General features: G+C 42.3%; 1 protein-coding gene across 1 annotated transcript in view; it reads right to left on the bottom strand.

Moving 5' to 3' along the window:
- The window catches only part of bsnb (bassoon (presynaptic cytomatrix protein) b), a 59,588-nt gene that overhangs the window by 14,207 nt on the left and 18,094 nt on the right, over positions 1–27,287 (bottom strand). The window contains exons 3-4 of the mRNA XM_071912673.2: positions 23,127–23,918; positions 749–1,579 (exon numbers count right to left, since the gene is read on the bottom strand). Coding sequence (XP_071768774.2) covers positions 749–1,579; positions 23,127–23,918 — 1,623 coding nt within the window. The remainder of the gene's footprint in view (positions 1–748; positions 1,580–23,126; positions 23,919–27,287) is intronic.

Here is a 27,287-nt window from a genome sequence, read left to right as displayed (position 1 = left end):
CCATTGCATTCTTCGAACCGCTGAAGAATAATGAGAATTCATGAACATGCTCAAAATGTTTAAAATATCATCACAGATAGTCACACTAAACACAAAGCTTGCATTTGGTACAAATAAAAATAAATGGGTACACAACGAGAAGTGGAGGAAAGACAAGATAAGGAGTGGCCACTGGTATAATGATGACGATGATGATGAAGATGACGATGACGATGACGACAATGATGACGATGATGATGATGGCGATGATGATATTGATGATGATGATAATGATAATGACAAGGAAATGGTTTTAAGGAATTTGTTATTATGATGAAAGAATGATATGTGATACTACCATTATTACATAATGATAATATTAATTGATGATAGATTGTCTAACTACTAACTAACTGAGATTAACTAAGATGCTGATACTGAGGATGAACTGTAATTATAACATAAAGATGATGGTGGTGGAGAGGATGGAACTGATGATTATGGGGGAGAAGAAGAAGAAGAAGAAGAAGAAGAAGAAGAAGAAGAGACCAAAAAGAAGATGATTACAATGATTATGATGATGAGGAAGAAGAAATACAAGAAGAAGATATGATGATGACGAGATGATGATGATGATGATGATGATGATGATGATGATGATGATGATGAGACATGGTTACAATTATTAGAATGGAGCAAAAAAAAAATAATTAAAAAAATGATGAATCAAGATTAACAGGTGAAGGCGAAGAAGTTGCAGGTAGCTCACTTCATGGTGTCTTGACTTCTGTGAATCTTCAGTTATCTTCATGTCTTTTGATGAGGTGATAGCCTCTGACAATGCCTTCTTTGGTGAGGCCTTGACGTCTTCCTTTAGAGATTTAGTTGTGACTTTAGTCTTCTCCTGGCTCTGCTGCTGTTTGCGGGTCTGGTTGTTACCTGTGGGTTTAGATTGGGAAGGTGCTGCTTTTGCAGGGGTGGGAGAGGCCTTGGCAGAGGTGGGTGTTGCTTTACCAGGAGTGGATGAAGCCTTGGCACCAGAGGGATGAGAAGGCCCCTTAGTCTGGGCAGATCCCTTTGTCTGAGTTGGCCCTTTGGCCTGGCTAGGGCCCTTCACTTGGTTAGCAGGCTGAGCGGGGCTCTTAGTTTGAGCATGAGACTGGTTAGGGCCTTTCGTTTGAGCAGGTCCCTTACTCTGAGATGAGGGTTGGGTTGGACCCTTGGTTTGGGAAGAGGGTTGAGTCGAACCCTTGGGTTGAGGAGAGGGCTGGGTAGAACCCTTGGTTTGAAGGGAAGGTTGGCTGGGACCTTTGGTTTGAGGGGAAGGTTGGCTGGGCCCCTTGGTCTGAGGGGTAGGCCCAGCATGTTTGACAGAAGAGAGAGGGCCACTTACTTGGGGACCCGGTGGTTTCTGTAGCTGAGGACCTGTGGGCCTAGGCCCTGGAAGTTGATTGGGCGCTTTCTGCTGAGGTGGTTGTTGATTGGCTGGAGCTGGTGCCCGGGGGGATCCCATTGGCTGTGGAACAGGAGCAGGAGCATCTCCCAAGCTTCCTGACAGAGCCCTCTGGGTCTGGCAATTCAAGCAGAGCCATTCTTTCTTCTGAAAGACAAGCACAAACACAAAAATATTCAGGAATGTTGAAAATAAAATCATAAGGAAAAGTGTGTTAGCCTTTCATAAGAAACTCTATCATTCATGTACAGTAGCATCAGCAAAAAAGAAACACTGTCAAACTCAAACTCAAAGTTTCCTTAGGGTCACGTTGACTGCAGCTTTGATATTGTACTGCACTCCTATTACTATTTCATAGGCCTGTTGTGATCAAAGCTGATGTGTTCAAGTTCTGCTATTAAGTGAACGGTGCCAGAAATGACAGCGAACCAAAAGGGAAATGGCTTTTAACGGGCAGTAATCTGACTCTAAATACACAAAGCATGTTCAGCATTGGTGTTTACTGTGATATTGACACATTGTCAACACATCACTTATGTGGTGTGACAAAGAGGTGATGATTGATGGGCACAGAAATATAAAGTATGTCTGTTATTAAATTGAATTAAATAAGAAAGTTGTTGCTTCATAAACGGTCATGGAAGGCCAAGGACTCAGTCTAGCAAGTCTGAACAACTGAATATTTGAAAGCCTGTCCAAACAAGGCCTTTCATCTGTAAGAGAAGACTTAATCATCTGACAACGTTAAGCACTCTGAAACAGAGTACACAGAGGAAGAGTGTGTGTGTGAATACAAATTAACACATCTGCTATTAGATTGGAGGGGTGCAACTGTAATCAGACCTTTTATGGAACCCATGGCATACCTCTCATCAGCAAGAGCAGGATGAGAGCATTCGTCCTTCACAGTCATCCTCTGAGCCCTATCTTTGGAGGTAGTTATAGATTCTGACACCACTAAAAATCTAGAACAAAACCCATCAAAGACAGGATATTAACAGAAACAGATACGATTTCAGGTCAATGTAGCAGATCGATGAGACCGGTCAATGTGAAAGAAATGGTTCTATTACAGGTTATGAAAGCTGAAAAGAGAGATGGTGGCACCATATTTGTAACCCGGCCCTCGGTTTCTATGATAATCATCTATGCCTCAAGCCTGGAGAAATAGCATTGCTGTGTCACAGCCTCATACAACAAAACAAATAACCTCATAAACACCTCTATTGCCGATTACCATCTCTCCAATAAATCATTTCTTTTATTGTTGTCATACTTCAAAAGCATTAATACAGACGATGGAATTCAACAACAAAACACTCTCACAGAAAGCTAATAAATAAACACAATGCAGGTGTTCAATGACCCTATCAGAGGACATCTTTACTGCAGTCCAAAAATCCATTTAAGATGCCACTGAAGGCCCCAAACAAAAGTTTATTTTTTCAAATGCCCTTAGATTTTCCACACACTGCAACTATCAAATATAATAAAATATATACAGTACTTGTGAAAGATATTGTGATTCTTCCACTTTTTTGAAAATGCTGACATGGAAGGTAGGCTAATGCAGGGCTGTTTGTCTGAAGAATATAAATAAGTACGAAAAATTTACATTATGAGCAAGAGAAAGAGAGAGACAGAGAGTGAGAATAGTTTGGACACCAACATCTTAACAGCATGATCTTAATCTACAGACCCCATAGACTAGTGTTTGACAGACAAGTCTCCATTGGTAAGGTCTGGGAGTGCCAGCCACTGTCTCTCTTCCTTTCCTCCTTACTAAACCTGTGTGCAGAAATTGATCAGGCTCCATGCGAGAGTGAGAGATTGATTTTGCTCTTCTCCAGTCAGTGCTCATTACTACGGTTGTGTGTCCTCAGGGTTCTGCTCTAATTGTGGGTTGACCAGTGTAGGAAGCACTTTTTTGCCCACTGGTCACCGTGGCTGGTGGCTGAAAAAACATCACTGGCCGCTTTCACTATTTTACCAGTAAAACAGATTTTTGGGATAGAAAGGAATCTCCAAACAATGGTTGGCTAACTGCTGAAGTGGTTGGCAGACAAAGTTACCAGTTAACAGCTAAAATGTACCAATATTGTGATGAAGGGATGAGGGAAGAAGAAAAAGAAAAAGATGATGATGAAAAAGAACAAGAAGAGAAGAAGTGGTGATGATGATGATGTTGAGGTGGAATCATGGAATAGGGTGAGGGAAAGGAGGAGGAGGAAGAGGGTGGTGAAGATGATGGACAGTGCTTTAGATGCCAATGGTAATGTTAACTATATGTGATAATATTAATATTAATAGATGAGTGAGATAATCTAAGAACCTCTACATACAACGTAACAATAAAAGTTGACTTAACTGACACTGATATGAAGCTAGATAGGGAGTTTACCTCCAATGATGGAATATCTCAAACAAATGATTCTCCCTCTCTGGTCTCAGTCCTGCAGTCCAAACAGGCAATTCAGGACACCAGTGGACAGATTGCAGAAGGTGTGAAAAGCGCCTTAGAAGACAGTTAAGAACCATAACTTGAACATGTCATTTCCTCTAGATGTTTAGCCCCAATGACTAGCAGAACGTGCTCAATGAAGCTAGGTTCAGTCATGAAGAACAAGTGTCTACAATCAGCCATGTACTCCCACAGATTGCCTACAGGCCGATAGAACTGCACTGTGTTATGACAACCTGTTCTTATGGATATCATATCTGTAAAATACAACTAATATCGATATGGACATTCCATATCAGTGTCAACCTGCATGTAGTATAGACGAGCTAAAATTTAATTAGAGTTTATGCAGTTAGTGATCAATACAACACCTGACAACATACAGCAGTGACATTAACTGTTACAACACATCATATTTTTCATGTGACCTTATAATAACTCAATTAGAGCCTGTATGCAACATGACTGATGGATCACGCAGCTCCTTCGTGATGCCATTCAAAAACCTTAGTGCTAAGAAAATAGGCAGTTTAACAGTGCTGCATGCAGCAACCTTATGACAAGTGTGGGCAGCTACAAATTTTTCAAGCATAAAAGGAGATAAAATAAGAGGCTGTCAAACATTTGGCCAGGGTATAAAAGAGAACACCTTTCAAGGACGATGCAAACTATTTCTACACACAGCTGCTGTGAGAATGGAACTTCATCCACTTACTGTGACCAAGTGACATTTCCAAACACCATAAGCTGGCAAAATCAAACAACATATGACTACAGAGAGAGATGGTGGTTACATTTCAAATCTATGTATGATATGCTATTTTTACTAATGCTATTTTTCCATGCAAGATAAAGCCTCTCTTATTATGCCCAAATCCTACAGGAATCTGTTGTCTGTTCAAGTGAGACCATGAAGTGTGGAGGGAGTCATTGGCATGCCAAACAGACAGACTTGCTTTGTTTTCATCTCTCTCAAGTGCTCTACTGAGAAGCTATATATAAACAGGTACAGTGCTCTCAGAACTAACCATCTGTGCTGCTTCTTTCACGTGTAAAAAAAACAAAAACAAGATGGACTCATGGAGAAAAACCTTCATGTGTTTGTGGACGGGGCAATGCGGGACAAAGATGAAATTACCGAAGCTATACTACAATATAGCAGAGTACAGACAGACTATAGAAATCTATGCAACTTTAATTCTACCAAACATGCGCACACACACATGCACACACTCACATATGCACACATGCATGCACACACACGCATTTACATAGACTATCATGGAAATTTTGGACAAAAACCTGCCATCTAAAAATATCCCATCCTCTGATAAGTCCGCTGCCTCCTTCAGCAAATAGGAACTCACTGCTAACTTCCTCTCAACCAGCGGCACGTCCAATCTGTCTTTACCGTTTTTGGGGCATGTTCATAACAGAAAAGCCTAAATGAGATACTAATGAGCTTTTTTTTTTTTGTTTCACAGAGCAGTTTTCTTCCTGCCATGTTGGCACTGCCAAACTCGCCTCTTTGCTCCTGAATCAGCATAACATCACTGCGTGGGTGAAAGGGAGAGAGGAGCAAGGCCAAACCGGAGCTGGGAGTAGCAAATTATTCATGTAGAGTGCTTTGGCTTGTACAGCAGTGAGCAATGTAGGCTGTGCTTTCCACCTCACCCACACGGTGTGGAGAAAATCAGGTCCGTATGAAAGACTGAGCCTCTGTGCTCCCGAGACAGGCCTTTAATGCACCCTGAAAACAGAACAACCAGTTCAGTGTGGCGATCCCTGCCACTTTTCTACTTTTCTACTGCCATCAGAAGAATGGAAGCTGCAGAGGCTTTCTAATACCAATACATACCACTTAAACTACAGCAAAAACTTAAAGGTCACAGGAAAATGATTCTTTTCTTTAAGCAGAAATTTTGTGAAATAGTATGTGATTGGTTTTTGAATCCTTTTGTGATTGTACAGTGTCTTTGTGGTTGAAAAAAAACTCTTAAGAAACTTGGCCTTGCAGTGGAGGAAGTTTTCTGTTGTGTATCATCATTCACTGTGTGTGTGTGTGTGTGTGTGTGTGGGGGGGTATGACTTAAGACACTTTCAGGGACACACACCAGACTTAAGACCAGTTGATTGGGGACGGCTTGTGCAATTGGGGACAAAAGCCGTGTCCCCAATTGGTAAAAAGCTGACTTTTGGGTCAGTGCAGGTTAGCGTTAGGTTAGGGTTAGGTTAAGGTTAGGTTGGTTGTTCCTGGATGTGTTACCCAGAGCCCTGACCACAACTGTTTCAAAGAACAGAGGGGCTTTTTATCAGGGCTATCTAGGTTTGGCACTGGCCATCCGGGTAAGGGTTAGGTTTAGGTAAGTAGTGGTTATGGTTAGGGTTAGGGTTAGGGTAAGTCTCCAGGAAATGAATGTAAGTCTATGTAAATACCCCAAAAGTGACTTAGACTGTGTGTGTGTGTGTGTGTGTGTGTGTGTGTGTGTCACAGTCAGCGGGCTCGGGCTCAGCTTGTTAGTGAGATCATCTTGTTAGTGAATTGGTAACCTCGTTACAGAGCAGGAGGCTAACAGGTCCACTCAATGGAAAGTGTACTTAACCCTGACTCTGAACTGTAACTCAGATGCTGCTGACAGGATGACAGACTCACTGTAACTGGCAACCTGTCATTTACATTTGAGGCATTTAGCATCTGCTCTCATCCACTGCAACATATGATGAGTCATCAGGGGTGGTTTTCAGTATGTTGCTCAAGGGGTCTTTGATGAACATACACTGGCTGTTTGGGGATTGAACATGTGTCCCTGGGATCACTGGACAGTGTCAGCCATCACCAGGACTGCTAGCATCAATGGGTTCATTGTGTCTAATTCTAGGCGATATATATCATACAATATGCCAACTTAAAAATTTCACGTGTGACCTCTGAACCTGACGTACGTCTCTCGCATGTGAAAGGTTTGGGTTTTTCTCAATGGGCCTGGCCAGATGAGGTGAGGAACTGCACAAGAGAACCATGGGCAGAAACCAGTGGGAGGAAGACGGGAGGAAGACGGGCGTCCCTCTGGCAGCACACAACACACAGCTGATCTCACCATACAATAAAACCACTACTTTTGCCTTGGCTAAAATCCTTTCTAAAATTTTGGTCTTGATTACGACTAGCCACACTGTTTATCCAATTTGATTTGTGCTGATGATGAAATATGTTTGCATTTTTCTATTTGTTTAAAAGACGTAACAAGAGAATGCCCAACCTAAAACAAAATTCACATGTGTTAATATGTTAACATTTGTGTTATTCTTATGTATCTCATATCTTGGAATGATCAATCAGTGTTTGTGAAAATGCTCCCCAGAACAAAATCCAGATCCAGAAAGCTTCATCTTGAAGTCATTAGGTGGCACTTTCTGGAGCTGCTTCAATGACTGTGTAAAGAGGCTTATTATGTGGATTCATAGAATGCTGAAGCTTTACTCCCAAAATGTTATTTCATAGTTTTCTGCAGCAATTTCTGCAGCAGAAAATGTACCACAATCACCTTAAGTACTATCACGATGTCCACAGTTGGTTTGAACTGTAAAAATGTACAGCTCAAGAAAAGGTGTTTGCTTTGCTTGGTGCCATCAGAGATACGAAACATGACTCTTTCATTTTTTACTTTGTGTGAGACTGGTTTATATACACATGACTCAAACACAATCAGGGGAATAGCATATGTGAATTATATTTTTAGAATTCTCTTTTTGAATTTCAAATGTCAAAGTACACTACCAAGAGTGACGTATGTGTGTGTTCCTCTGTGAACTGCAGATGGCGCGTGAATCTAATTCTGACGCAAGAGACCAAAGTGGATACTGTGAACCCCAGCAGGACGGTGATGCTCCTTCCAGTCAGCTCAGGGCCGGAAAAGCTGCCCTTTCACTGTCAAAATAATGAGAGATTGAACGCTGCAGGTTACCACAAGGAAAAGGTCAGAGAGATTGATCCCACCCTCACAGATTGATCTCACTCTCAGAGGAGCTTGCTGAGACATTACAGCCCTGATCACTCACACTGTGTGTGTGTGTGTGTGTGTGTGTGTGTGTACATGTGCATGTGTGTCTGTGCGTGCATGCGTGTGCATACGTGTGCATGCATATATGTGCACGTGCATGTCTATACATGTGTGTGCAGATGGGGGTAGTAGAAATTACCAAATTATGTAATAGTAAATTATGTAATAAAGAATGCTCATAACATCAAAGTATTGATTATCAAGACTGTAAGCCCCTAATGACAATCAAAACTGAAATCAGGAGTGTGGAAGTGCTCAGATGGGGCGTCCTGGTGGCTCAGTTGGCTAAGGCATGTACCATCCTGGGACCTTTGTTGCATGTCATCCCCTTCTCTCTCCCAATCTTTCCTATCTCTCTAGTTTGTACTATCTAATAAAGGCACAAATGCCGAAAAAATAATGTTAAAAAAGAGTGCTAAGATAACAGAGCTACAGAGCCACACTACCAGGATGGGGAGGGAGGGCGCGATGGAAAACCTTAACACTTCCTACCCATGGAGGGAGCCAGAGAGAGCAGAATTTCATAGAGAGAAATGTAGCCCATGGGAGCATACACACCCATACATGCACACAATAACATGAACGCGCAGAACAGAAAAACAAGCTGTGCACACAGGGAGTCAGACAGATTCAGGCAACTTGCTAAATATTGCACTTGGAGCAGGCTGCATATTAATAATCTCAAACTAACCTTTCAATGGCATCTGCTCTCATTCTCTGCACACACTGGAGGAGACAGTCCGCCACATGTTTTTACAACGGGAGGAAGACAAGGGAAGCAAATAACCAAGGAAAGACTACATAGGACCCCCTGCTCACTCTCACCTCCACACACACACACAGACATAGACTGACACACACCGCTAAATTTTGATATATTGTTCAGAAAAGTGTACATACACATCAGGCAGCCGTATTGTATGTACACAACTTCAGCTTTCTCTTACTGTCAGTCAGCTCACAGCAAGACTCTTTCTCCCACATGGCTTCTCTGCCAGGAACCAGACCACAAGCTGTGAGCAAGAAATGTCAGCTGTCATTAAAAGCAGTCACATACCTCAGTGAGATGGAATATTTCAAGTGCTCATTACCAGTAAGGACCTGAACATATTTCCCATATTTAAGTCAGTAGAATTCCAGAAATGCAAGTCCATCAAAATGTTGCTTCATGACAGGTAGGAGGCTGCAGCTGCAGAACTTGAAAGACAAAAATGTAAAATGGGCAATGTAAAATGTAAAAGTATCACCAGCGGGCATACAGTAAGCAAAAGTATAGCACAAAATAAAAGTTGAGTGGAAGTGCCCTGATAAAGTGTGCAGCAGATATCGTAAAGGCAAGGGTAAACAAAAGCAACGTTACAAAGGAAAGATAAGAACATTTTGTGAGGAAAGTGAGTAGGTCACTGAGAGCAGCTGGAGGCATTGCTACAGCACTGCATGGCTACATTAAAAATACACGACAGCACAGCATATGTCATGCATCGTGCGTGATCATATCTCATACTGATTCAACTTTACTTTTAAGCAGCAAACTTTCTCTACCCTGGCAACTTCCCTCAATATAATTTGACAATAGCTTTCACTTCTTTCCCATCAGAGCAGCTTTGGTCCTTATTCACCCGAGTATAAAATATTTCTGACAATGCCCAACAAAGGCGATGACCACGTCAGCCGATGCCCAACCTTCACAGTAAGAACAAACAACTGAAATAAAGAGGATGACTAAATAACAGCAAAGGCGGAAACCATAATAATAATCCGTCAAGTTCTGGGTCTCACAGAGATTAATGAGGCGTACGACAGAGGAGGTCATAATTAATTTGTAACAAGTGAAGGTCAGAGGAGCGGAGGGTCAGAGTGAATTATTAACTACCACGTGCACAGGGGTTCACTGCCAACCAGGTGAGACCGGGGTGAGCTTCGGGTGAGTGGGGAAATGTGCCACACACTGTTTTGCACACACACGCACACACACACACCCAGACACAGACAGACAGGTACACAAACAGTCTCACACACGGACGCATGCACACGCACACGTATGCACACCCACGCACATGCACACAAAAACAGTAATCATACTAATCAGAAGCAGAATTCAATTAGAATCAAAACCACTACAAATAATCTTACTGTATTCAATCCTGTATTCGATGCGGTAATATTCAGAGTAAGATCTAGAGGTCAACAGGGCCGGTTACTGTAATCCCTATTACAGCCCCGCAAAACATCATTTCCATTACTATTCATCGTGCGGTCTCAGTGACCGGTGCCATAAGACTACCAAGTGCACAGTGCAAAGCGTGAGTGAGCACATGTCACAGCAGTGTGCCACGCTCTGTCACGCCACGCCACGGCTGTGATAGGTCAGTCCGAGTCAGCAGGTATGTAGGTCAATCCCCTGGGACTCCTTCAATGGGGACATGTGGTCAGGCCTGTGGATTAGGGAGGAAATGAAGGATCATCCACTGAGCAAGCAGGACTCAGCCACAGCCCCAGTCACTGACGTACAGTACACTCCAAGGGAGTCAAGGTAGACTAAATATAGAAATAATAGTAACGCTCATTGGTTTACCATGCCCATCATAAGACATATCAGTAGCCTGGCAGAGGGATCCTACTGACTGAGCAGATGGACCCGTGATGTTGAAAATGTAAAGTTATTCTGAATGAATTAATATGATTCTTTTTTATTTTACTTCAGTCTCACTGGTTTTCAGTGACAGCAGCATGCTTGATAGGCCAACTGGCAGAAGACAGCGTAACCCAGCCAATTCTCTGAGTGCTCAGTGAGATTATTAGCCTTGGTACTCCAAAACAAACCACATCACTTTTGCTCTATCCAAAAACAATTCAAACAATGTCACATCCAGAGCATGAACCATCTAGTCTTAGTGAATAGCTATTCCAATTTGTAAAAAAAATTGAATTTTACTCCAAACTGCCGTAGTCTCTAAAGTAGAAAGCAAGAGGGATAACTTGGGAAAACAGCGGAATTGAATGAAAAGCATTAGAAAGAAATATATTGTATGCACATGCTTCTGCAAACAACACAGCAAACAAGGTTCTGCACACCCCAATCTAACTACTCTTGCATGTGACAAACTCTATCCATTCACAGAATGTGTAACATGGTCTTGAATGGCTAGCCTTAACCCAATCTGCTGCAGTGAGTATTATATCCAATCAGCATATTTGAAAAAGATTAAATGCTTCACAACACCCTTGTTGTACATCCTCTTTTTTACATAATAGGAAATGATATTGTAAACCTAAAACCTTTACATGAATTTAAAAAATCTAAACTAATTAAAGAATTAAAATCATGTTAAGTTGCCAGATATTTCAAAAAGAAAGGAGTACTCTAGTGTGTTATGTATATGGGCCCAACACAGATTGTATGTAAACTAGATAATGTAAGATAGATTACATACTGTACATATTTTATCATACAAATTGCCTACAATTTAGCAAACATAGTGGTCATGCAAGCAGGTCATTAAGCTTGAGCCCTATCCCTTACTTAAATACTGCCTGAGTAATGTGCACAAACAACTCCATTACCGAGGAGTTTACAGTAGAAGATAGTCAGACAACACTTCCCGTCTCTGTAGATGTGAGTGCAAAGGGACCAGAATAAAGAAATAGAGGCAGATCATCACTACAGCAGCAGGACTGACAAGCACAGCAAGCTCAGACAGATCACATGTCACACAAACCCACAAAAAAATTGCTGCCCTTATTAACACTTCCGTGAAACATACAGTTCTCAAAAACAGCGGTGGTTCGCATGTGAAAGAGCGTTTTTGTTTTGTTTTGTTTTTTGTGAGGTGGGACTCAGACGACTCACATTCTAGCAAACAGAGTGTGTGTTGCTGCAGGACAACAGTGTGTCATCTGCCATTAAGTGTGTGTCTCCGCTGTCCCTCCTGGGGCCGAGTAGCAGAGGGTCAGGTCATGTTTTCTGCTTTTTATTTACTTATTCTGTCTGTTTCTGTTTGTTTCAACAATGACAACAGGTGCCCCCTTTTTTTCCCCAGCACACACCCTCCGCCCAGCAGGACAAGGCAATGGCTGTCCTGTCTCAGTATGGGACCTCTAGATATTAGTACCAATGACCAGCAATCCCACAAGATCTTTTATGTTATTGACTGAGAAAGTGTGCGGCTCACATCTCCCTCTGTGCTCAGTCTGTCACAGATACACTGACTGATGAGTGATTTTTCACCCTTGTTCCTACATCTGGATGGGTTTACATTTAGAGAAAGCCGAAGGATGCTTTCAACCCACAGTGTCTGTTACTGGTTAACATGGTGGTGGATCTGTAATGCTATGAGCAGCCATCTTGTGGGAGTCATTAGGTCCATTGATTGCTCTGCATAGTCATACATTGGCCAAGGAAAATGAGGTCATTTTACAGAAACAGGTGATGATGCAAACGCTGTGCACTCATGATGTTCCCATATTCCAAGATGATAAAATGCTCCTATACAAATTCAGAGTGGTTTCACAGGATGGAACACCAGGATGGAGTCAAAAGCCTTCCAATCCCTTCCCCAGTCACCGGATCGAAACATAACAGAACCTCTATGGGAGATTTTGGAGTGCGAAGTGCATAGTAGATTTCCACCTCCTTCATCCCTCAAAGAGCCGGAGGCTTTCTTGGAGGAGAAGAATGGTTCAATATCCCACTTCACACGGTTCGGGACTTGTAGGACAGCATTCCAAGGAGAGGATTGAAGCTGTTCTGAAGGCAAAGGGTGGTATTTGATATTCATGCATTGTTAGGGGTTTCCGTTTAAAAGTGCTAGCCTTCATAATGTGTAATCTCCAGGTACATTCACATACTCCAGGTACATTCACATACATAAGCCTACACACACACACACACACACACACACACACACACACACATTGCTTAGATTTAAATATCTCCCCTATTTCCATAGATATAAGGTCAGTCTGCTAGCTTTACTCTGCTAATTTGCTCAGAGAATATTCAGGATGAATTACAACGTTTATCCCTCTGCAATCTTGCTAAGAAGCACCCATATCAGTGACACACAGCTCAGCTTAGTTTAGCAGTGGATGCATCTATCTCTCTGTCCCTAATACAGTGAACGTGATAAGAAATCTCTTATGCTGTCAATGCTGGGATGGCAGTGGAGGGGTGAGGGGTTACGAGATGGAGTAGGGTGGGAAGTTCATGTCAGAGTTTGCTATTTTTTTCATTTTTATGTTTCCTTTTCTTATGTGTTTTCTTCAGTTCTTATTTCACCTACACTACCTGTCCCCATTGATTACACACTCCTGCGTTCTGGCTCACTCACTTCCCTCCACTTTTGCAGACTTTAATCAGCACACAGGCTTAATGTCAGCAAGATTATCGGCCAATTGAGTCAGAGACATACACTAGCCAATAATAGTGTAGTCTGTTGTGTAGTCTGTCTCAGAAAAGTATTGATCCTGGAACATGTCTCAAAGCTGTCTTACAGACGAGGGGCAGCGGCATAAATAATTTGCTAACTCCCCCGAGACACAGAAAGATGAGCGAGTCGGACGTGCCATTTACAAAACTCCTCCCAGACAAATATAAAGGCAGCAGGCCAGCAAAAACAAAACTCATATCTCCTAACCTATCTGTCTTCCACAAAGTTAATCAAGTTGCAGCCAAACAAAGCCATGTTTTACTCTATTGCTAGCAGCCAAGCAAAAACAAGTGATACACCTCATAACATATGTCTGTCTCCCAGACAAGTTAATCAGGCTGTCTCCTCGCTACTGTTTTGTTCTAGATGAGCTTCTTAAATCCCCTGCCAGGCAAATATACAGCCAAGCAAAAGCAATTAATATAGCTCACATATATCTTTCAGACAAGATACTCAAGCTGTACCCTATCACACCTGTTCGGTCTTCAGATGAGCTACTCAAAGTCAGGACAGGCAACTCGATCAGACTAGCAAAATAAACATTATGCATTATGTTAGACTTTGAGACAGGTTGCTCTGTGCTGTGTCTCCTAGCATGCATGTTCAAACTAGGTTACCTATGGCACCACGACCGGTCTGTAAGGCAGCATTGGGGCTTAAACATCCTTTGAGTGTGTGTGTGACAGTGTGTCAGTGTGTAATCCTGAAGTGGAGTGATGTAATTCACCATTCCACCAAATGTCAATTCTGGATAATGGCAATTATGACATAAAGGGGATATTGAGAAGTAACACAAACCCTATCTTGTTGTGATTTATTTTCAGCACATTACAGAAGTAAATGGCTATGGCAACTCTTTATGGACACTTTAAATCAAGCAAAACATGTACGCACTGAGACACTGATCTCTCAGGTGCATCAATCTGACAAATAGATAAGTCTACATTATATCCCAACTGTAGTCTCAAAGATTAATGTTCTGTCAGAGCAGTAACAGTAAAAAGGTTACAACATGAGACACTGCCACAGTGCAAAGAGCAGATTCATATGAGCATTTATGTGACAACAGTTCCTGGAGAAATACAGTTTATTTAAATATGAGCTGGGTGCCATTTTGGGCTTCTCACAGAACCCAGTTGAAGAGCTTTTGTTGATTTTGGAACTAGCAACTTAGCTACACAGCTATAAAAGGTCTTTCCACTTATCATAAAGGACTACATTATCTCATATGGGGGCTATTTAGGCCATTCATGAGGCTGATAAGCCCATAGCAAATGTATTTCATTTCAGTTCTTTGCATTGTGGTCATTTCACCCATTACAGTTGTTAATGGAAGGGTGAAAACGGTGGCACATCATGTGGTTGATTTCTAAGTGGTTGTCAGGAGAGAAATAGCAAAGTTCAAAATGAAGCAAGCAGATTTACTGGAGACATCTCTGCTGAATCTCGAGCCATATTTCTTTAACTGGTACTAAAAGCACTGAGATCACAAATCTAAATATGCTCTCCTTGCAGCCCTCAAATATAAAAGCAAGCAACTAAAGATAACAAAATCTATATTTTATTTGCTATATATGTGGGTTTGTGAAAGTAGATGTTTAAAAGAATGCATGTATGAAGGAAGTGAGCCTATTAAAGACCTGTTTTGAAAACTGATATCCTTCCTTGTGTTGTTGTGTCAAGCCTCCAGCACCAAAGCTGCACTGGGCAATGGGGCTCTAGTGTCTACACTAATGGAGGCCCTCATGTTGCTTTTGCTACTGTTGTTGTTGTTGTCAGTGATGTGTACAGGCCCACTGTTCAGAGCAGCGGACCAGGCCCTGACTAACTGATCTGATCTTGTCTACTGCCTGACAGCTGCAGCACTGAGAAGATTAGCAAGGGGTTAAATTTAATATCTGACTGATCAGTGTGTTTTATCTCTTTCATTTTGTTTCTCAATCTCCTGCTCCCTCTCTCTATAGCTCTCCCTCTCTCTGGCTGTATTTTTTTTACCCCACCAACATACAACCACACGTCTCCCTTCTATAATCTCAGGTTTGTGTAGCCAGACTTTCAGTGTTTGCAGCCTCTAAGCATAGCAAACGCTCGACTAAACCCCTCCTTCTTTCCTAATGCCAGCTTTAGGGGGAGTAGCTGCATGCCTGAGGTACTGAGGAGAAGAGAGAGCAGGAGCACAGATGAGGCGGGTGAAATGATGTGTTGAGACAGGAGGGCCCAGTAGCAGGGGTGGGAGGACTGCTCTGCCCCACCTCTGTGGCTCTGACAGCGGGGAGAGACACGGCACAGCCAGGGGCCCCTGGAGCATCGCTGGAGCTCGTTAGCATAGCCACCAGGCCTTGAAGATGATGAGTTCTGAAGAGGTGATTAAGCCAATGTTGAGGTCCCTTGTAGGCTTCCAAGCACACTCAGGAAAGGGAGGGCATTTGAAGAGAGAACCATGGAAAAGAACTGGAGGGGATAATTCGAGTTCAATATGGTCACTGCTGCTCCTCAGATAGCCATTCATCAAAAGAGCTGATATGGCTGCTGAGGCAGGCAGGGCTTGGAACAGGTCGAGGTTGACCTCAAAGACATATCATGAGAAATGAACAATTGTGGTGCACAGTGGCTTAGCAGAATAAGGTTCGTACCATGCACTCCCAATGTCAAAGGTTCCAGTCTGGCTCATGACCTACATTGCAGATCTTCCAGTCATTCTCCTCACTTTCCCGTCGCTCTCAACTTTAGAGTCCAGTAAAGCAGAGCTGCCAACAAATCTTTTTATGAACACAAAATGAAAACCATGCGCTTTATCACGGGAAGGGGAAAAACAGTTCTGGTTCTGCTTCACCTCTGTATCTATGGATGAACAGCAGCACTAATACCTCAGCAAATCTGTGATATACAGGAGTTTAGAGATGGTGTATGCAACTCCAGCGGTGGATAAGCTCGCTGTGAGCCCACTGCCTGCTTCCAAACACAAAGGCCCCAGAGCTGAAAGAGAGTGGCATTTAAGCCTCCAAACCAGCGAACCATCTGTGCTGGGGTGCCACGTTAATCTCAACAGGAAGAGGTCACAACTGTACATCACGTCAGCTTCCTGTTGTCATGTTGGAGTTTTGGTCACTGGCTGAATCTTGTCAGCGAGTATACTATAGTGCGAGGATTTGGCATAAACGTGCCCCATGTCATTCAAACCCTCTTAACACATGCTGCTGAATGAGAAATATAGTATTTAAATGAAAGCCTCTGTTTCACCATTACAGTCTCTCCAACACTCTCTTCAATCAAATTCAAGATGCCAGTTTCACAGCTTAATCATCCAACAAGGCTTACTATTCTCAGATGGCACTCATTTGTGTGGGCGGATCTTTACAATGGTGTGTTGGGGTTAAGCACCGTACTCAAGGGGATCACTACACTCCCGCAACAGGGATTAGAACCACCAATACCCTCAACTATTAGGTCCTTCTACAAGATTTCTCTCCCCTCCCTCCCTCCCTCCCTCCCTCCCTCTCTGTCTCTCTCTCTCTCTCTCTCTCTCTCTGCCTCCCTCTGTGTCTGTCTCACCTCTCACAAATACACTGTGTCTTATGTGCAGGGGTTTTAAAATGCTCTCCCTGATGTTGCTGCTAAATCAACAGAGCGCACACTGCATCAAGGGGGCTGAGTGCTCATGTTGCAATGTCAACTGCGAGCAATTCAACCAGCAGTAATTGCCAATTCAATCAATGTGTCAACAGCAAGCAGTCTCCAACTAAGGCATGTAGACAGGAGGAAGAGGAATGAGAATGGAGGGAGAAGAGCAATGAAACGTGGAAAGAGTATAGAGGTGTGTGCATGGAACCATGCAGACCAAGACTGAAACTAACAGACAGAAGAGAGAAAAGGGAACAGTAACAGATTTTCAAAAGAACATACTGTCCGAATTAAAGGACGACATGTCAAGAGAAAAAGAGATGTAACATTTATCATATCTGACACTGTGTCCTAAATAAGTGCATTGTAAGAGAAGTAGAACACAGTTCAGTAAGTCAGAAGTAAGACAGTAAGATACAAGCCAACAATAGAATATTACAGAAGAAGATTACATCCTTGTTTCTGTCATTATGGCAGGACTACTGGGAGGGGAGATAGGATCACACAGTACATTCAATTAATTCATTTGAAAGAACAGAGCAGGAAGGTGAACTGTAGTGTGTGTGTGTTATTCTTTTATAGGTTACTATTAACATTTAGAAATTGTAATCAGTAGTATAATCCAACAGAATTCTATCTAAATTCCCTTTGGATTACTCCATCTCTGAAATCCATAGAATATGCAGTTATGGGTAATGTATTTCATTTTATTATTATGAATGAGCTGTTATCAGACTGTTGTTATTCCACTTTATTATTATAGTAATGTAAGGATGTTATCGTCTACAGTCTTTCACTTACAGTGACTTACAGTCACTATTTCTACTATTTCAAAATGTGTAAAACCATTTTTGTGTCTATAATCATGTTTCTGAGTAATCCCACAAGTAATCACATTTTTTTAATTAAGTATCTGTGAATGTGAGTACTGTCTTTTTTGCATCAACTGTACAAGACTACGATTAACAATTTATTTTGTAATCAGATTACTACAGTACCCTTGCATGTAATCTGTTAGTCCCCGAACCAGTGTGTGAGTGGGTGTGAATTTGTGCATGTGTGCACACTGACGTGTGTGTGGGTGTGCACGCACCGGAGTGCAAATCCGGAGTTCCTGTGTAGATTCAAGCCCAGTACTTGTGTGTTGGTTTCCATGAGTAGTTTAGTAGATGCAGCGCAAAGGAGTGATGGAAATATTAAAAGGCGGCAAGCTGCTGAGGCTGGGTGGGTGTGGGGTCTGTGATGGTGCACCATCATCACTCTGGGAGAGGCCAGGCTGAGCCCGGCAGGCTTGGATGCATGGTGCCGGCAGCCATCTGGCTTGGATGGGACTCCTGAGGGAGACGCAGGCTGGTGCCAAGCCTCAGTAGCACTTCCAGCGTGTTTGAGAATGTTCTGACATGTTCAAATATATTGTAACTCAGTGTGAAAACAGCAACCATGTTCCTGCCGAGCTGTGGCATGTTCACAAATGTTCGACGCATACATGTTCGGAGCATATTGTGTCAGGTGTGTCATCAAGGGCAAAGCAGTCTGGAGCAATTTGTAGTCCTGGGTGGACTAATAGAAATATTTCATTGGGAGAATTTCCATCAAAGATTTGTATAATTCAAATTAAAGACTTAATCTGTGCATCTGTCTTTCAGAGACCAGCTCTCTTTATGTATACAGAATTCACAAAATTTTTAGGCAACAATAGCTCATGGGCATAACTGATTCTTCAGCTGAGTCAACATCATGGCCCATTTACAAGAAGAAATTATTTGAAAATAAACTGTTTTATAATGGGCAAATTAATCATTCATTATAAGCGATTCCTCTTTATCAACAATTCCTCATGTACCAACTACATCATTTACTGCATGTTGGAGTGTTCAAATCAGAACTGTGAGCCAATATATTCTTTTCACATAGTATTACAGAAGGTTAAAAGGTCTCTCTCTTTACACAGTCTCTGACTGTAATTGCTTTGTTACAGCTGAGCATATTAAGTGCATTACAGAATGAGATTGTGAATGCATGCATGTGTGCGTGTGCACGTTCTGTGTGTGTCTAGGTGGCTTCACTATAGCCATAGCCTGTTGCTGATGATCCAAGATCCTTTTATAAAGACATACCACACATGCAGCAGCACTCTGGTATTACACTGCTGAAGTAAGGGTAATAACATGATTGCATGCTGGTACACATGACGTAATGTGTTGTTAACTAATACGTAGAATGTAAATTGTTAAATGTTATTACCCTTATTTCAGCTCTGCACACTTGTAGTGTTCCCAGTAGCCAAGACCAAGTCTCTGTGACTAGACCAGTGAAAACCTCAGGGAGAGACCAGGGGTGACAAACAGCTTTACCCAGCTAACACATCGGGACATGGCAATATTAAACTGAAGTTTGTCTGGCCCATCTCAATATTCAGGGAGTCTTATAAAGGAGCTCAAAAAGCATCAGTTTTGTTCATTTTTTATTTATGCTCAACAAGCATGAATAAGTTGGAGTGTGTTATCTGTTATGTGCTGCAAGATAAATTAAAGTATGTATTAGACAGGCTTGGGAATGTCTCATATGGCAGCCATGTAATGATGTCTAACTCAGGACATAATTGTTTTGAAAGAGAATCCACACCTGTTATATGTTCACACACTATTTGCTGTTGTCACTGATTTCCTGATAAATCATGTCTACTTCCAGTGTCTCCAATAAAACCTGCTCCTGGCACTCCATAACTCTCACAGCCACATACAAACAGGCACACATCACACATTTATAAATGTGCTTGCACGCATGCATCTCTCTCTATCTCACACACACACATACACACACACACACACACACACACACACACACACACACACACACACACACACACTGACCTTATGTGACATGAGGAATCAAACACAGCACTCGCTGTTCCACATTTCATGAACTATTTATAATGTTCTCCCTCGCTGAATTATTGATGAGCTATGTTTTCTGTTTCTCTGCACTTTTTCTACAGTTCTATGAGAAATTCAGTCCTTTCACTAATGATCCACTCAGGGCCTCCGTCTCGTTATAAACAGTGTGCACCCTTCTATGTCATTACAGCTAACAGAGCCAGATTAGTAAGTGGGCCCGACTGTGGGAACAAATCTCAGGCATATGGGAAAACTGGGGATGGAAAACTAATATTATAGTGAGACCGCTGAGAACTGTAACATAATACACTATGTCAAACACCCTTGTACCTATATTTACAATCAAGGATGAGCTGAGACGATACATTCACTTTGCCACTTCTGTTCCACTAGAGTAGCCTGTGCTTAAAGAGAGAGAAAGAGACTCGGGATTGAGGATTGACATGAAGTATAAATCAGATTGGGCAGCAAACACTCCAGTGAAAACAGTTTATGTTCTATTTACAACCAAACTCTGGGGACACAACAATGACATGAGGTTTGTTGTAATCTCCTTGAGAAGCGGAATGGGAGAGGAAACAGTCCCAAAACAAGGACATCTTATTTACTCAGACACACACATACACTAATTGATGTGAAATATTCTGCCACGTAACAAACTGTAGCCGTTCTCTCACTCATTATCTCTAGTTCTCACTCTCGCCTCCTCCATCTCAATCTATCACCTCTTTGCTCTCCCTCCTCCCTCTTTCTTCCACTCTTTCTCACACAGATACTGGCATTCTTCTTCTTATAACATTAAAAATGAGCAGAGTTGTTTTTTAATATGATACAGTTCAGTCTAATTTGCTTTGGATGAATTATGCATTATGTTACTCATGAGGTGACAGAAACTGTAATTGTCATCATGAATATTTTCCTTGTTTTTCTGGTTTCCAACAGCTATTGGTAATTTAAAACATTGGACAACTCACGATCCATGCATGCAGGCAGGGTTGGGTAATAACAAAATACTTGTAATGGCGTTATGTAACAATTAACTGTATTCTTTTATGTTATCTACAAAAATAATAAATTCTAATTACAGATAATTGTGAAAGATGACTTCTGGGAATGCTTTTGAAGGCCATTTAAATAGTGGCAGGTGTTCTACATCTTTATAAAACATGGCACAGAACAAATATTGTGTTTGTATGCAAACCAGAAATAAATTTCTTTGCAATTTACTTTGCAATTTTTCACTTTTTCTTATCTGTTCCGGTATACCTCAACATTACATTACATACATTACTGAGTTTGGATAATCCCTTGAATTACATTACTATTTACAGTTTTGATAAAGTAACTATAACTGTAATGGAATACATTTTTTAAGTAACCTACCCAAGCCTGCATGCAGGCAATCACAGAACAAACAGGCAGTCATTGCAAAATTTTCATGCAGCAATTACAGAGAACATATTCCTTCTGACTGGTAAACAGCTGCCTCTCCCACTGTAGATAGATTGCTTGGTCAGTGCGTACAGATTAATATTGGCTTTGTTGTCTACCAACCAGATCCAGGTTTACCAATAACACTAAAGTGTATTCTCTGAGAGCTCACAGTAGAAAGGATGAAACACCAGTCCCATGTATTCAGAAATAAACCCACAGGCTTTGTCACCATGCCCCCACTGAAATACGAAGGGGCGGTCACAACTACGCCTGCAACAGGCAGCCAGAGAGAGATACAGGAGAAAGGGAGAAACTGTAATGTGATTAGAAGAGGATGAGGAGGAGGAATGTGCTAAACAGACTGCGGAAATCAAGCTGAGAAACATAGAATAAAAGTAGCAAGACTCACACCATCTCCAAATGGTTCTCACCCACTCTGGTGCAACCCACCTGCCAGCTCACATGGCAGGAAAATGAAATTGTTCGTAGGTTTGGAGAGAATGTACCTTATACTGGGTTGTGGTTTGTGCCAGCAGAGTAGAAATACAACACACCTAATAACAGGCTCTCTCATGAAAACAGAGGAACAGCAGTCTGAAAGTTTTTGTAGACTTTCAGCATCTCAGCAGCCAAGCATGAAAGGGACGCCTGACAAACAAATTATCTGTCTGTTTCCATAGCGATCTATGAATGGCCAGTGCCGGCGCCTGTGACAACCAGATGCCTGGGAAGACAAGGCTTGCCCATAAAAAGCCAACGCTCTGCAGAAAGCCTGTTATTACTGCTATCATTCAATTGGGCTTGATTTGCATAATTAAACTCTGTGATTGCCTGAATGTTGAAAGCATAACGAGCCCCTTTTCTAACCAGCTGGATTCCCACCATGCGGGAGGACAGGGGGCGCTTAAGGGTGGCAAAAGGACTTAGCTGACCTCTGCATGATATGAGGTGAGCATATCTCAGCGTGACTAATCAATATAAAGATCATCCATTAAATCAGAATTGATAAGACCCCATTTCCCATAGATTAGCCATGTTCTGTGCAGCCGCAGGGGAGACTGCTCACTGATGAGGTGAGTCACAGCCAGGACTTCACTCTGCTAACTGTAAAAGGCCATTACTACTATAGACAGAGAACAGCACAGAGCAGGTCCTGAGAACAACGGAAAGAGAGAGAATTAGAAAGAAAGAGAAGAAGCTCAACAATCAAAGGCTAACATAATGTGCTGTATGCGTAGATGCATGAACACAACTGGCTATCTATAAATCAGCCTCAGCCTCAGCCATCAGCCATCAGCCATTCTTCTGTAAATATTTTCTTTGCTTAGAGTCCTATGTCCTTTAAATTATATATTTTGAGATGTATTTCTTGACCCTTCTGCATTGATTGAAGAATAATACCAACCAATAGTGAACAATTGTTGAGAAATACAGAGGAAAAAATAGAACCAGCTCAGAAATACAATAAGGAATTTTGCAGAACCTCAGAGACAGAGCGAACTCTGGTCATCTTAGGCCACATGACAGCTCCTGAAGCCAAACCCTTGATCCATGCCAACAGGGATCCTCGGTAAAATATAGCTCTTCACTCCAAGACCAGGAAGCCAGAAATGGATACAACGCAACACACTCTACTGCACTATGACGCAGCATTTTTCAGAGAAACGCGTCAATAAATCATTTCATTTAGACAAGTTATGGTCTGCAAGCCTTTGCACCGAATTGACAGAACTCACCTACTTTCTCACACACAGTTGAAAGACAAACAACACGTTGGAGTAAGAGTCTTACCTCGACGAGGTGCGGAGTGGGATTGAATCCACACATGTTGCACACTTGGGAGTGGCACTGTGTGCAGGTGTTGTAATTGGGCAGTTCTGCTGTGTTGCCTACGTTGAGGCTTGTCTTACAGAGAGGACAGCAAGCCCTGGGCTTAGAGGAGGGGTCCGGGTGAGCATGCTGCTGTTGCTGCTGGAGAGGGGCTTGGGGCCCTTGGTGGGCAGGATGAGGTCCTGAGGGTTTACCTGCCCCAGGTCCTGGACCCTGAGGTCCTCCGGGTTTGGGGGCTGTTTTGGGGGGCTGTTGCTGGGGTTGAGCACTCTCTGATATGAGAGTGCTGGCCTGGTTAAGGAGAGAAGCACCGAAACCAAACAACTTCCCAAAAGTCTGCTCTGGAGGTGGGGGCTGTCGTGAAGGGGAGCTCCCTGCACTGCAGGTCTGGTCCTGGCGGGGATGCTGGGCATGGTGGGCAGGGGAGTTGCGGGACAGGTCAGGCTGGGACGGGGCTTTGGCCATGCCAGGGAGAGGGACTGCTCCCGGGGGAAGCCGAACTTGTTGATGGCCTGGGCCGGCTGGACCAGTCTGTTTGTTTGGGCCAGGTGTTGGTTGGGCCTGTGCTGGAGGTTGTGTCTGAGGAGCGGTCTGTGTCTGGGGTGCAGGTTGACTTGAAGCATCAGGTTTGGATTCTGGTTTGGCTGGGTGAGAAGGAGAGTGTATCTGCTGCTGACTCTTGGAGCGTGGTGTGGTCATGTCCATCCCCAAAGCTCTCTGCATCTGACAGTTCAGACATAGCCACTCTTGCACCTATGAGGGAAAAAGATTAAAAACATAACAATCATCAGGAGATATCTAATCTTCACTACACAGTATATTCTACTAAAGATTGTTTTACAATGTTAATCAACAACTACACCTAACTGATTTGATGACCAACAAAGTTACAAATTACTGGCACAAATCAATAGTCTCATTATTGAGGAAGGGTTTAGGGGTCCCTTTGTCTCTGCATGCACGTTTTATTGGTAAACATCGGAAACCAATAATGAATGAATGTGTGATAAATTAATGTGACCCATGGGATGAATTCTGGAATCCTTCAATAAAACAAGATGACTGCCCCTGATTTTCAGAATTTACAATCATTTGAGTCTATCCATCCTCTTGTTTCCCCTGCTGTCGTCCTTTCCTTTGTCTTCACTCTTCTTTCTCCTCTCTCATTGTCTCTCTGCTCCATGCAGGCACATGAGAGTGAGATGGAGGCCGTATGGTGGCACATGGCCATATGTAATAATTGGCATCCTGGTGCTTTGACAGCTGCCACACTAGCATCACTGTCTTGGACTCTTGGGCATTACATAATGCCGTAAGTGGCGTCAGAAAAAGATTGTGGGGGTTGTGGTTGGGGTGGGGGTGGGGGACGCGAGGGCATGGTGGGAGGGCTGGAGATGTGGAGTCCCCCGCTGGCCTTTGGCCTTGGTGGATTCATAAACATGACATTTAGTGGGAGTTTTATCCAAAGCACCTTACAGTACTGTGAGAATATATTTGATTCCAAGAGTGGGAATCAACCCTGGCAGTGTTGGTTTCACACTCTACTCATTGAGTCATATTGGACAGTGAGCACTGAAAATGCAGAAAGGTGTGGTCTCTTCCTAAGACCTTTTCACTTATGCTGTGGAGTCAAATATCTCTGCAAGCCAGTGGTCATGGCAGATTCATACACAAGCATACAGACTGTCAAGCTCACAAACACACAAACAACACACACATGCATGCACACACACACACACACATACACACACTCATTTGCACACAATGGCAACTGTATGCACAGTTCAAATTAACAGACAATGCATGCCCTTACTTACTCTATGAGTTACTGTGTGGAATCAGTAAAAAAAAAAAAAATCCAAATCATATGCACATACAGTATATATTAAAGGTAGATGGCTATTTTTAATATGATTACCATTATCACGTTATTGTTTTAAGGCCTATAGTTTACAGTTCACTAGCCCCTCTGAAACCTTTGGTTGTGAAGTATTCAAATGTATAAAACGCCATGGTAAACATATTCCCCACAATGAATGACAACAATTAAAATTTCTATGCTGTTAGAGACAAAAGTCTTAATTTCCAGAAAACCAAACGGGAGGAGCTTCTAGGTTAGGCAGACCATATCAAGAACCTCTTTAAGTACATTATATATCAGGTTTTAATTTGCTTTTACAATTTTATTGAGTATTTGCAAAATGTTATTGAGTACTTACAATATTTTTCTACAGGTTAACTTGTTAATATAGTATAAAGTACACCAAAATGTTACCAAAATATTTTATACAGGCTAGTTGGAAAGTTGGCAATTGCACCGAATTATGACTAAAATGTAGTATTCCTCCACATCACTCTTGTGGTCTGACTGTCAGCTAAACAGCTTCAATTTGATCAGCGGACAGACTCCATCCCCTCCGCTACTCTACATAGACCTCTAATGGAATCTCATCTCCATCATTGTTCATTGTTGCTGATGGAAATCAACATAATTATCTAAATACCAGATTACAACGGCCAGATCCATCATTCACCCAGGTTTTATCAAAATCGGTGTGATAGTTTCCAAAATATTGCAAGTGGCTGGCAAAAGCACGGATAAAACCTAATCCATAGACCCCATCCATATTTCATCAATGTGGGCGACCACTAGGTAATATCTAGGGGTAATCTGCAAACATATTCAAAAATTTCAATAGTCAAAAAAAACACTGTGCCTTGACAAATGTAAATTGGCACCTGCTGCTCTATTTCATATGTTATGACATGCCCCAAACTGCATGCTTTCTGGAAAGCTGTGTTCAGCTCTTTGACTGATGTGTATGGGAAGGTTATTGAGGCACAACCCATTACCGCTTTGTTCGGAGTAAAACCAGACAATGCAGTTTGGTCAGCCGATATGTAGAACGTGATAGCTTTCACGACGCTCCGGGCACGTCGCCTTGTTTTACTGAACTGGAGCGGTTCCAGTCCACCTTCCGCTGTTAGAAGGCTTAGGGATGTTATGTCTTACTTCAAATTGGAAAAAAATAAGTTTACTTTGAGGGGGAATAAGAGCAAGTTTAACCTTTTATGACTTACTGACAAGTATGACAAATGTAACAAACTGGGAGGACTCCTAACAGCGTATGAGCTAGTCTGTATGATGTGAATGATTTAAATCCTGTTTGTACTTATAAGGTAAAAAAAAAAAAAGTACTTTATTTTGTTTCTAACCATTAAGTAACCGTTAAGTAATTTATTCTATCAATTTGGCTGCAGTCTATGGCAAGAGGTTGTCTGGGAGGGTGGGCGAGGGACTTTGGGATTGGGAGGGACCAGGTTGGGTGGTGGGTGGGAGGAGGGATTTTGAAATTGTAAACCTGCAAAATGTCAATAAATGGATGTTTAAAAAAAAAACAAGAAAAAAAAAACACTGAGCCTATATTCCATATTTCAAAGGTAAGACCAAAATGAGTGCGCCCAACCAAAAAGTGTTTTCATACAGCGTTCTGAGACACACATCATGTTTTTTGTGCTGACCAAGATCCCAAATAATGTATATAGCATAATATTTCATCATCTGTTGAAACATAATTTTGCAGGGCCAATCTTTCACTGCAAACTGAACTGGTCAGAGGTTTAAGGTGTTAGTCGGTCAATCTGCCTGCCTGACACTCTCTCAGTCTCTCAGTCAGTCAGATAGACTGATAGAGTCACTCACAGGCTCAGCAGCATCTTATCTTTGCGCCTGGCTCCCTGCCCATCCTGTGTATAAGGAGTGATGAGGCCATGGTTTTCACTGTCAATCAAGGGAAACTGAGAGGCTGGGAGGAGAGCTGAACCCTGGGGACAGCCACAGTAATGTGGGCAGTGAAATTAAGAGCAGCCAGCCAACACTGGAGCCTTCATCCAATCAGGTCTTCATCAGGCTCACAAGCAGGAACTCCACTTTCCCTCATTATTGTTTTCCTTGATCTCCTTTTCTCCTTCCAAATACCACTTAGGATAATCATATTAGTCCGAATGAAAAAAAAACAAAACAGAGAGAGGAGAGCAGGAGAACCAAAGAAAGTAGCTGTGGGGAGGGCGAGCTGCTATTTATCAATTTCATCGTTTCTCTGCTTGCCTCTGCCTCATCTC

This window comes from Centroberyx gerrardi, chromosome 5 (genome assembly GCF_048128805.1).
Source record: "Centroberyx gerrardi isolate f3 chromosome 5, fCenGer3.hap1.cur.20231027, whole genome shotgun sequence".
Classification (NCBI taxonomy): domain Eukaryota; kingdom Metazoa; phylum Chordata; class Actinopteri; order Beryciformes; family Berycidae; genus Centroberyx; species Centroberyx gerrardi.
The sequence above is the reverse complement of the archived record's forward strand: the minus strand, read 5'-3'. Positions and strand labels throughout refer to the sequence as shown.